At 35.9% G+C, this 13,468-nt stretch overlaps 1 protein-coding gene across 1 annotated transcript in view; it reads right to left on the bottom strand.

Moving 5' to 3' along the window:
- Nucleotides 1–13,468, bottom strand: part of LOC136032556 (kynureninase-like) — a 55,027-nt gene that overhangs the window by 26,379 nt on the left and 15,180 nt on the right. Inside the window, exons 3-4 of the mRNA XM_065712826.1 lie at nt 8,912–9,032; nt 2,816–3,035 (exon numbers count right to left, since the gene is read on the bottom strand). Coding sequence (XP_065568898.1) covers nt 2,816–3,035; nt 8,912–9,032 — 341 coding nt within the window. The remainder of the gene's footprint in view (nt 1–2,815; nt 3,036–8,911; nt 9,033–13,468) is intronic.

Below are 13,468 nucleotides of genomic sequence, written 5' to 3' on the forward strand. Positions count from 1 at the left end.
CATTATTATTTGTAAAGTGCAGATTTTTCGTTATCTATGACTTGGTCGTCTGTCCGAGACTAGTACATTTTTCATTGGAAAAATGATGATATCCTGATGGTAGAACAATTCCCAAAGTTCTTAACAGCTGATGTTACCATTTCGTCCTGGACACACCAAAATCCTCGCATTTGTGTATGCTTATCATGTGCCTGACCTTGTCTCTCAGTCTAGATAGTGATCATTATGCAAGATCTCCAGACTAAGCGATCTTTTCCTATTCTGGCTTATCCTTTTTTTTTGTTTTTTCGAAGGTGCAGATTTTTTAGATGCGCGTGTGAAGACTGTCTTTGTCGGGGCTGTTTTTCTACGACGGCTTAGAGAGAGAGAGAGAGAGAGAGAGAGAGAGAGAGAGAGAGAGAGAGAGAGAGAGAGAGAGAGAGAGAGAGAGAGAGAGAGAGAGAGAGAGAGAGAGAGAGAGAGAGAGAGAGAGGTTTATTTAAACAACAATCGTAGCTCAAATGGCTAATTTCATGCTGAAATACAAAACATGTTATTTTGCACTATTATATATTGACTTAAAAAAAGGGACGAAAGAGTTCTGGTAGCGGTTTGTCCGAGCAAGCAGAGGTACAAGTTTTGGCTTCTGTCTCGTAGAGCTGACTGTCAGGGCTTCTGCGAGTAAAATGTCACTGTAAGCAGGGTTAGACAGCAATATTTTTAAAAACCTAAGGATAAGGTCACCCAAATGGAGTTCCAAGCTTTGGAGTTTAAGGGTTGCTAGGGCATCGTGGTAGAAAATGTCTCTATTTACTCAGGATGATCCTGGTTGTCTGTTTTCTACTGAATCCAGTTCCTACATTAAATTGGCAGTTATTGATGCTGACGGGTCCCAGACGGGACAGGCGTATTCAAGTATGGGACGTCCGTAGCACAGGTATGCCCGTAGAAGACTGTGGGCGTTGCACCCAAAGCAACTCATTTTTGGAAGGGTTTGCAGAGATTCGTTTGCTTTATGGGTCACACTATTAATATGGGTAGTAAAGGTGCAATCACGTGAGAAAATGACACCTAGTATTTTCACCTCACTCACCACAGGGAAAAGGACTTCAGAGAGGACGAAGTCTCTCTTTAGCGGGTTTAGTCTAAGTATTTTTGACTTAACAGAGTTAATAGTCAATTTCGTAACATAACACTGCGAACAAAGTACATCGAACAATATTTCGGAGAATTGTTTGGTGGGGACATTGCCATGAAGAAGATAAGGAGTAAGAACGACAAATCGTCGACAAATTTGTATTTGTCTGTATGTTCTACCAGCAATTAGTTGATAATGGAAAGAAACATTATTCCTGCCAGTTTCATCCCTTGCGTGGCACCGTAGATTATTTTACTCCATTGTGAGTCACCACTCCTCTTCGTCTAAGGCAAATAGATTTTGCTGTCTTTCAGACAGAAAATCGAGCACCATGGCTAGCGTTTAGCGTTTAGGTTTAGCGTTCGCTTTAGGTTTTGGGAGGCCACTAGGTGGGATAGAAGATCAAAAGCTTTGTGAAAGTCAATGGCTGCTAGGTCGAAAAAACAGCCTTGCTTTTCAATTCATTTCAGGTTCTGATCTTACATTATGGCTAGGTATATAGGCATCCCACAATTTGGGATTTCACCATATTGGTATTTGTCGATAGTCAGTCTTATTTGCTCTAGTAGCCACCGCAGGATGAACGATTCAGTCACTTTTGGACCGTCGTCTAAAAAATCACAGAAAGTTCGGGTGGATTATCTCCAGCCATATCATCTGTTATCGCAGCATGAGTGATGTCAGGGTCTACCATCTCTGCTACATCACTTGGAAGATCATTCAAAGAGTCTGTGTTTTCCTTGCCCTCTCTTTCTTCATTAATGACTATTCCCAAATCGAGGGGAATTATGACTATTTTAATCCACACCCAACGTTCCCTATAAGGAACATTTAATTATTCGATATGGAAATTTTGTTAATAAATAAAAATTTTGCTAAAATTTGGGTTAGAAATTTTTGGAAAATAGGGAGGCGCTAATCAAAATTTTGATAAGCGCCAGATCTTGGCTAATCATATTTATACTTGGATAGCCCTGGATATCAAAGCTAACGAAATTAAAATAAGAAAAAAAGTCTTTCATTGGACTATAACAAATGGCCAAATGAATTTAAAAACAAAACTAAAACTCAAGACAAACAGATATTATCCCATACATGAATAGGAACGCCCCTCCTCCTCTGCCATCTCTCTCCATGTTAAAGCTCAACTTTTTGTCTTTAAAACTTTTAGAATGACTCCTTACCAAAAAAGGTGGTTGGAATAGACAGATTTTCTAATGCTTCAAGACTGAAAAAGCTTACTGATATGCATTTGTTTAAGCAGAATAATTTTTAGTTCATATGTTTTAACAAGCAGTGGGAGAAACATTTATTTCATTCCTAAATGCTCTAAATGTAGCATTTTAAAACTTTATCGTAAAGTCTGGGGTTTCAGGAGGAGAGTGCGACCCCCCTTATAAAAGGTATAAATTCCATTGCTTTTAAATTTTGAGGTCATCCTTTATTTTCATTTAAAAAATTAATATCTTTTTCACAAGAGACCCTTTTTGTCCATGATGGAGATAAAGAAGACTTTGCCAAAGTTCAAAATATTTTACCCGGATGGGAAAATACACTAAGAACAAGGGACAGAAAGGTAAAATAAGGTGAAATACAGTTTAGTAAGAGCATATCTGTTATATTTTGCGAAGGCTACATCAAAATTAGCTTTACCCATCAGAATATCAGATATATAAATAAAAAAATAAAAATACTTACCCTATCAGAGGGAAATGCATGATCTTCAATGACAATTTTGTACTTTTTTAATGTTGGACGGTAGAAATTGATCATCAATAAGTGCAGATTGACAGTGAGTCCATTCATTACTGCAACTTCTGACTCTTTAGCAGCTCCAATGATTTTCGCAAGCAATGGCTTTGGATACATATCACAAAGGGCAGCTGGATATAAGCCATTGAAGTGCATAAAAACAGCCCTAAAAGGAGTTTTTTCCTTATAAAATATGGTAAAAGTTTGGTCTTACCATAAAATCTAAAGTAGGACAAGAAGAAATCTAGACAATAAAAAGTGGAAACAAATTAATGTGGTCTAGTTGATATCAAGCAAAATTACAAAGTTATCTTTCTGTATTTCTACCATGGACCCCAAGAGTTATAGTTTTTTTTAAACTTTTGATTCAATTGAGTATTGCTATAGTGTGTTGACAAGTACATTTAATTAGAAGTTTTTGGAAACGAACTATAAATAAAGAGTGAACAAAACTTTAAAACAATGATTTGTTAACAGTATACACACCAAAAAACTTGTTATTCAATAAAAGTAAATCATCAGAAATTCATTCAGCTTTGAGTCATCAGTGAAAATATACTGGAATAAGTAATTTATTCAACTTCATAAAGGGAATAAACCCCCACAGTAAAACAAGGAAAGCAATCATTTCAAAAAATACAACGCCGAATGGAAAATCTCTAAGACCCCTATTCATCATCCTGTTTGAAAAAACAAAAAAATTAGTTTTTTTTTCTGAGAAATTCGGTGACGGATACTCTTTTAGTTTTTTTCATTTTTAAATAGTGGTAATCATATCAAACTATATTTTACTATTGGAGGAGGGATTATTGCAGTGAATATTCATAGCTACGGTGCCTATATAAAGTAATATTAGAGATCGTACGTCACCCTTAAAAATGGATGGGTGCATCTTTTTTAATGGTGATTTTAATTTCGAGGCGTTTGCATACAAAAGGGAAACTTCATGGTAAAAATATCAGGGCTGAGGGGAGAGGGTGTTGGCTTCTTGCATACTTTGGATAGCCTTTTTATGATACCAAAAAAAGGACATTTTTGAATAATTATTGGAACGAAAATAAATGAAAATGTTAAAGCTTGCATCTAACAGAGATTATTCTCGATTTTGTTGGCTATTAGCCCCCTCACTCTTCACACTAAAGTTTAGGGTCTAATTTACTGAAAATATAATGGCCATCTATAGTATGTTAAAACTTTACAGGAGAGTCTATAGGTAAGGGTTGCCCTCTTCAAAAATACGATTTATGAGACAATTTCGAGGAGGATTAACGTTTATCTTTAGTTTTAAAGTCCCCCTTTACTTTGATCTGGAAGCAATTTCTGTATTTAACTCCCTGAAACAGCCATGCTAGTGCGCCATAGATTAAATTTTCCCTCTTTCTTATTTATTATCAATACTCCTTTTCGAAAATTCGTCATTCTAGTAATCAGTAAATTCCATAAATTACTTCCTCGATGAACTAAATTGAGAACTGCAAATCCTGCTGGGTTTTTACATAAAATTGAAATAGCCCTAATAAAGCAATGGCCCAAAAAAAGCTTGAAATACAAGAATTAAATTTCAAAAACTGCCAATTAGAACTGATTGATTATCACTCATTTCGTCATCTAGAACAGTCTAATTATTAAACTAAATTAGCCTTGTAGCATAAGCAGTGTAATATTCAAAGTTATATGATGAATTTTTTTTTGAAATTTCAAGACCTATAAGAACAAATTTCACCATAGCAACAAGAACGAATATACCACTATTTTGATGAAGAATCATAAATCTGTAATAAATGCTACCAAGTATAACAAATAAAAAGTGAACATCAAAACTAAGTTTTTTCAGGGGAAAAACAACTAGCCCATAACCGGTCCTCATTGTAGGATTGTTCCACACAAAAAAAAACAACTGGATGGTGGGGCAAAACTTCTTGTAAATTATAACCTCTGCTGGGGCGCATAGACGTTGAAAAAATAAGGACCGAGACATTCATGTCTTTCGAGAAAATGGAGAGTGCAGCAAAAACTGTAGCAGAGTTACTGCTTTTGTTTAAAAAGAAACAAGATACTCTACTTTTAAAAGTTCCATTTTCACAGATTACCCCTTTTAAATTTGGTCAACCGATACTACTGGTAAATTATAAGTATGTGCAAATAGTAACCAAAATACGCTCCACCATAAACCTTTGTTCAAATAGACTAGCTCTGTTCAAACAGAGCTAAATTCGTTAAAAAAGTAGGTTATTCATACACCATCACTAGGGTTCGCATGGAACAAACTGGGCCAAATTCTTTCCTCTCATCAAATTATTTTTGAACACAAGCGTGAACTGTAGTCGAAGATACACAATGTTTTTTTATTGACGGATTTGAAGCAAGTTGGCCATGGTTCAATTAACGTTCAAAAACACTGTTTTTCTATCAAAGCCCCATGGGTTTCTAACCTTACTCAAGAACATTTCGTTAGCCAGCAGATATACATCTACTACTACTAATAATAATAATAATAATAAATCACTGCATCACCAAGCCCCCTGAAGCAAACACAGCTACGCACGCTCCTCCTCCAACCTAATCTATTCAAGGCCTCCCTCTTTACACCCTCCCAGGAAGTTCCCATTTTCTTTAAATCTTTATTTATGACATCCTCCCAACCCAGAAAACGACGACCTACTTTCCGTGTAGCCCCAGACGGTTGGCCAAAAAGGACAATCTTCGGCAATATGTCATCCTTCATCCGCAGAACGTAACATAGCCATCTCAACCTTTCTTTCATTATAGTCTAAGGTAGAAAGAAGTCTAAGGTAGAAATAGAAGAGGATAATAAAAAGCTCAGTATGATTAAAAGAGATCAGTTCTGAGTCGGCAAAGACAATAATAGGACCTCTGATAAGCTCCATTATACTTCCAAGTCTGTTGAAGGCTAATATCAATTCTCTAGAACTGTGCTCTCCTCTCTGTCTAATGAAACCCCATGGTTAGCCTTTTACAAGAAAACTGCATTAAAATGCTCCTTATCATAGTGAAATATCCATTGGGCAATAAAAATAAAACCCTCCTTTGGTCTTAAATGCAACTTTAATTTATATCTTCTTTCTATATTTCTTCTCTTCATCCCAAGAAGGGGAGATTGGAACAACCAATAAATTGACCGATGGAACTTCATGAAAACTGTTCTTTCTTTAATTCATCCCTCAAAACCCCTCTCCCATCTTTGGAATATCTATAAGTACATTTGGACAAATTTTTAAGTAACCCTTAAAGTCTTCTGTCAGTGACTAAGGAGTTTGGCGCTTCCGGAAATTAACGCTAAAACGGAGCTCATTTAAACCCAAAAAGGACTTCTTCCGCCTTCTAAGCTACTCGAGGTGTGAGACCTAGGAATAGTTGTTTGTTCACATCGGTGTCTTACATGCTTTCCAAACCAACAAGCACAAAAAACATAAGGTACGTGTTTCTTGAGAATCCTAGGAAAGCTAGGAGACAAATGGAAGTTAATTACTCCTCAGTAAAGAACGGAATCAAAAGGTCAGGTCTCTAAGGATTCAGATTATTGACACGCTAGCTTAGGATCTCTTCCAACGATTGACTTCCAGCCTTATACCTTTGATAATGAAACCTTTAATAAAGAAATAATCAGATCGTGAAATAAGAAGTTGTAAATTATTACCTCCAACCTTGATGAAAGATTGACAAAATAACAGGAAGCAAAGAAATTTCTTTGGTGTCTATTCCCTTTAGTCCCCCTCCTTCCAACCATAGTGAATCTAGCTAGCAGTCGGAGCCCCGACAGTTTCATGTCACCCAACCACGTAAAGAAGGAAATTGCCACCCGTTACCTGGAGTTGGAAAATTTGCGATATTTTACTTCGTAGACCAAAATTATTAACGACATTAATTAATTACTATATTTTATTCTAAGGACAAACTTTGAAATAGAGAAATGTGACTTGTCTATCTCGAATCTAGATTCGTGTCCCATTTCTAAGGGACTAGGATCCATGCAACCACTTTATCTATTTAAGGAAATCAACAGAGCTGTTTGGGAATTGCGCAACCATTGAAGCCAGAATTATAAATCAGATATTTCTTCAAAAAAGACCGTTTCACTAAGTGGTGGCATCCAGACTTTACGAAGTGGTGAGATGACTTAATGAAAACGTCCATAAGCTCATACCTTACACAAATTATTAGCAACATAAGCAGCAGAACCGTGTAGACTTGAATGAAAAGTGTAACAGTCTACACTACTATTACAAGAATTCTTGTATTGAATTAAATAAAAAACAAGTTTTTTCAACTGAAAGTATTAAAAGTGAAAGTATTACTATTACAACATTAAAACTAAAAACGAACATAAATTGTTACGTATATGAGGGGGTCACTCCCACACAACACCTCGCTCTTTACGCTAAACTTTTTTAGTACTTAAAAAAAGTTTCTTTTTGTTCTAATTAATAGAGTCGTTCTTAAAGTCGTTCTTAAAGGATTGGGACAGAATTCAAACTTGAGCGTAAAAAGCGAGGTATTGTGGAGGAGTACCCTCCTCATATGCGTAATAATTTCTGTTCGTTCCAAGTTTTAATGTTGCTCCTTAATTTCAGTTTAAAAAACTTATTTTTTTATTAATCCCATTTTTAATGGCAATGGTAATTTTTTAAATTCTATTTTTAAATAATGCCAGGAATTATGGCTACTCCTCAACGAAAAAATTTCTCTTCCACAAGGATTTATTCACTAGAAAATACAATCCAGGCTAAAACTTTTCCCCGGACAATTACCCTTAACTTCTCTACGCGTGAAATTGAGACATAAAAAGAATTTCGTATAGGGATTCTGACAACTTCCCCCAGTGAAAAATTTCGCCAGAAAAATTCATTCCTTGAATCTTCTCTCCCCATGGAAATTATCCCTGAGGAAAATACCGCCAGAAGAAAATACCCCCCCCCCCGAAAAGTGTATTCATACTTTCCAATAATAAATACTATACGTAAACAATAGGCACATATTGTAACTTAAAAGCCTATAACCAGGGGCTGTGGGAGGGTCATGATATCCCCAAAGGCATAGTTATTCGGACTTTCAACTATGCTGAACAAAAGGGCTATCTCAAAATTTTGATCGGACCATTATCAGAAAAGAGGAGCGTGGGAGCGAGCCTAGTTGCCCTCCAAATTTTCGTCACTTAAAAAAACACTAGAACTTTTAATTTCCACTTGAATGAGCCCTCTCACGATATTCTGGGATCACTGGGTCGATACGATCACCCCTGGGGGAAAAAAGCAAATCAAAACAAATAAACACGCATCCGTGATCTTTCATCTGGCAGAAAATACAAAATCTCACATTTTTTCAGATAGGCGCTTGAAACTTCGGCAGTAGGGTTATCCGATACGCTGAATCTGATGGTATGATCTTCATTATGATGATATTACTTTTAGAGGTGTTCGGCCTTTTTTCAAAAATCAGGCAAATTTTCTCAGGCTCGTACCCTTTTATGGAACATTAAACTTATTGAAACTTATATATTTGAAACCAGCATAAAACTCTTATTCTTTTGATATATCTATTGGTATCAAAATTCCGTCTTTTACAGTTTCGGTTACTATTGAGCCGGGTCACTCCCTACTTGCAGCTCGGTACCACGAACTGTTTTATTAGTCAAATATGACTTATATGAAAAATTATATTTGAGGTTAGCTTCTGGTAGTAAACATTAAAAAAGTACGTGCATAATGCTAACAAGCAGGTACATAAGTAGTGATGGGCTTCAATTAAAGCCCCCCTCCCTCCTCTGAAATAAAGATTACCGCCATTACGAGAATTTCCCAACGTTTCCATGTGTTATATCTATATTTTACTAACTTAGAGAAATCTTATTTTCCTCTCCTTAACTCTCCCAAATTAGCCTATGTATGGATGTTTGTCAACCTGGCACCAAAATTACGCTTCTTTTTTATGTAAAGGTTTTAATTTCAACTAAATATATGTGAAAAATGCCTAATAGAATTGTAACTTTTTAAGTAGGCAGTTGCAATGTGCAAAATAACTTACGTCCTGCCCCAGTCTTTTGCAACTTCATTTAAATAAACATCTGCTTTCTTTGGTTTGAGACCCAGAGAATTTCCGCAAAAATATAAGCATTCTTCTTCCCCGTCGTGTTTTTCTTTTTTACCTGGAAAAAATCTTTATAATAGGAGCATCAGATAAAACGTGCAATACCATATCATCTTAAGATCCGTGTTCTTTTTCAAAATAAACACAGTAAATACATTATTGCGATCTTTTTACAGAATCTATGCACCCAAAGCTACACTGAGACATCAAGGACACATGGTTAGAGAGTCAAAAAAACTAGATAGTAATGAACGTAGGGACAAAATAAGCCAACTGATAACTTCTGAATTTTTTTTTAATCGAGCCACTTCTACTAATACAACTAAAAATGACTACAATACCAAGCCAACTGAGGCCAATCCAAGTAGATATGCCTCTCTTCCACTCAAATCTATTGAAATATTCACTCTTTATCACTCTCAAATAATTTCAGATTTCTTTAAATTCTTCTTTATGACCTCTTCCAACCAGATTTAGAGATGACCTGCTTTGCATCTGGTCCCTGATGGATGTTAGGAAATAACAATTTTTTGCAATCTGTACACTAAATCCACAAAAAGTGTCCTACCCTTCTCAGCGTTTCTAGATAACCTTAGAATTGGGGATAGAATACCAGTTTTTGTACAGCCTGTTGTTTTACATACGTTCAGACAATATAGCTACCCAAAACTAGCTGAAGACAATTTCTTTGGAAAATATGTAGCCAATCCTCTTCTGTCTTCCGAAGTGCTCATATTTCAGAACCATACTTAACTACTATCATCACTGTAACTTCTAATATTCTAATCTTGGTTCGCAGACTTATTTCCCTTTTCTTTTAAGCTTTTTTAACAATGCAAAAACTCCATTGGCATTGGCCATTCTACTTTGTACATATTTTCTGCTTGTACGATCTTCTTTCGTAATACTACCTGGATAATTGAAGCTATCCACTTGATCAATCTCCTCTTCATTTGACATCACCTCTTTATCATCGTTTATTCCTAGTCTGACAAACTTACCCTTCTTAACATTAATTTTAAGAACTAATTCTTGCACCCCCGAGCCCTCAAAACTTCTAAAAACTTATTCATTGTGCTAATATTTTTATCTAGGACACTAGTCATCTGCTAAACCCCTGACTAAGGGAGATTCCTTGCACTCCAGTAGCTTTTTCCATGTTCCTTACGACGAAGTCCATAGACATGACCCATATGAAAAGGAATAGAGCACAACACTACCTGATTCAATAGCAAACCATCTACAGGCCCTTAACCCCCGCGATATTGTTCTCGTACTCAGTATTAATCCCTGTAATGTACTTATCTGGCATACCAGACAACAATGAAACCTTCAATAATGTTCTTCTATCGGTTGTATCAAAATTCCGTTTATAGTCTATCAAAGTGAGTACTATAGACATCTAATGATTCTGGCCCCTCTCAGTTATTAGTGTAAGAGTGAAAATTTGGTCAACACATACCCTCCCCTTCCTGAAACGACACTGCTCGTCTCTTAATCTCTCATCTACATTATCTATAAATCTAATAATAAGATTAATCGTAATAATTACCTTACTTCCAAAATAAAACAAGGTATTGCCTCAATGATTACCAATGATTAGATTACCAATGATTACCGTGTCCTACGACGTGCAAAAAGAGATTTTCAATAATACTTTCCCAACCTAATCAAGGCTTAGAAGCTTTTTTATTCATCATGAGCCTTACTCTCTGCATAAGCACCCCACCCTTTCTACATGAATAATTAAATTCTAGGTCACCTTATAAAACGTTTGAATTCGGCAGTCAAAATTTCAATACGAAAGGTTTTGTAACATTCCAGTCTCCATATTATTTAAATCATTTAAATTATCACGGCCTCGACGAAGGCAATGGATACCCTCATTGCAGGCCAGGACTAATAAGTCTTCAAAAAAGCGCTTAAGCCAGCTTAGAACCAAGGAGCAAGAAGTCTCCGGGGCACTTAAGCCAGCTTAGAACCAAGGAGCAAGAAGTCTCCGGGGCCACCAGTTGAGAAGGCCTTCTGTAATCCAGGGTTTGTATTGATCACTTTCACTTGCACCCCTCTTAGGTTTGCAAATATCCAAACACCAAAATTTATTGAATGACTGAATTTAAAGCCATTTTTAAGGCCGTATAGGTACATGCACAACAACAAACAAACTAAATCATGTAACACTCGACTTTCGAATAATAAGACCATTCCGGACAAAATTTCCCACTGCTACTATATTTATTTCGACGTCGGCTTCAAAGTTCCAAGAAGGGGCTCACAAACACCCACACTAAGGAAGCTGTCTCTTAGCCCTTTTAGCCCCTGACACCTGAAGAGAAATTTCTGATTTTTCGTTTACTAATTCCGTAAGCGGGCAATATCACAATTTCGACGGTATTACTACGCTGAACGGTGAAAATGAACAATCGAAGGTAATTAGTAAAATTTGTCAACTTTCTTTGGCCGTAACAATTCTAAAATAGACAATATGTTTATTCCGAAGACGATTACACCTTAAAGGGAAAGATGCACCTTCGTAAATCCTGCGGTATTATACACTCTTAGCTCTTTTTATTAAAGCCTCTTTTTTAATTTTGGAATTACTGTAATCAATCACTACATAGCTACACATATAAGTCTTTTTAACTAAAAATTGAGTTACAGATCTTTTCCATTTATTGAAGGTATATATTGCTGCGTAATTTCCAACATCACTAATTCTAACTATCAGATTTTTTTCACTGTCCTTTCAAAGATTATAGCTTTGTTGTAAGTAGTGACAAGAACTGGAGTTTAAACCCATTACTGAAAAAATGTTTCCATCCTAAAACCCAAATTAATTGGTTGGATAACGCAATTAATCAAGTGAAATATATTCGTAAAATTAAATAAATAAACAGATCTTTGCAAGATCTTTATACTGCCGAGGAAATCAAATCTTTTTTACTCTGTTTCAGCATTTATTAGAGAAAAAACTAATACGTTGAAAATGAAAACAAATCACAAGTTTAAATGTTGAAAAAAGAATTGAACATACAAGACAAAGAAAAAAGAAATAATCTATCGAGCTGTATAACGCATGGTTTCCATCCAGAATTTGGTTAATATAATGCCTTTTATCTTTTTAAAAATGTCAAGTTAATTCACCATCTTGACTAAAATATTTACATGCAGTGCAGCATCGCCGGGATGCTTTCGCAAAGAAGAACAAATTCAACATTTTTGTCAAGGCACTTGCGTGTTATAGCGACCACACCAAAGAAGTGAAGTTAGGTTAATGAAATATACCACAATATAATGAAAATATAACATCGTCCTGACAAGATTATGGAAACTACATAAGAGAATTATGGAAAGCAGGCCACCCAGAACGCGTTATATTAAATACCTAAGCTAACCAACTCTACATATTAAATATCAAACAGTTCGTGGTAACAAACTGTAGTAAGTAGCGACTCGGCTCAATAGTAACCAAAACTCTAGAAAATGAAATTTTGATACCAATAATTACATCAAAAGAATTGCATTTTTATGCTAATTTTAAATATAATAAATTTAATCAAGCATAGTCTTACCCATCAAATGTTACGAGCCTGAGAAAATTTGCCTTATTTTAGAAAGTAGGGGGAAACACCCCCTAAAAGTCATAGAATCTTAACGAAAATAACACAATCAGATTCAGCGTATCATAAAACTTTTCTGTAGAAGTTTCAAACTCCTTTTTACAAAAATGTGGAATTTTGTGTTTTTTGCCAGAAGACAGATCAGACAGATGTGTGTTTATTTGTTTTTTTTCTCAGAGGTGATCGTATCGACCCAGTGGTTCTAGAATGTCACGAGATGGCTCATTCTAAGGAAAATTAAACGTTCTAGTGCCCTTTTTAAGTGACCAAAAAATGGAGGGCACCTAGGCCCCCTCCCACGCTCATTTTTATCCCAAAGTCGCCGGACCAAATTTTGAGATAGCAATTTTGTTCAACATAGTCGAAAAGCCTAATAATTATGTCTTTCAGGATTACTTAATCCCCCAAAGTCCCTTGGAAGGGGCTGCAATTTACAAACTTTGACCGTTTTTATATATAGTAATGGTTATTGGAAGTGTACAGACATTTTCAGGGAGACTTTTTCGCGTTGAGGAGGGGGTCGGGAGGAGGGGTCGGGGGAGGGTTTACGTGGGAGGATCTTTCCATAAAGGAATTTATCATGAGGGAAGAGAATTTCCATGAAAGGGGCAAAGGATTCTCTAGCATTATTTAAAAAAAAAAACAATGAGAAAATAAATAAAAAAAGTTTTTTTCAACTGGAAGTAAGGAGCAGTATTAAGACCGAAAACAAACAGAAACTATTACACATAATAGGGGGTTTGCCTCCTCATTAATACCTCGCTCTTTACGATAAAGTATTTTCAGTAATTTCAACTACTTATTCTACGGCCTTTGTGATTCAGGGGCCATTCTTATTGAACTGGGACAAAATTCAAGCTTTAGTGCAAAGAGC

Source organism: Artemia franciscana, chromosome 11, assembly GCF_032884065.1.
Source record: "Artemia franciscana chromosome 11, ASM3288406v1, whole genome shotgun sequence".
NCBI classification, from domain to species: Eukaryota; Metazoa; Arthropoda; class Branchiopoda; order Anostraca; family Artemiidae; genus Artemia; species Artemia franciscana.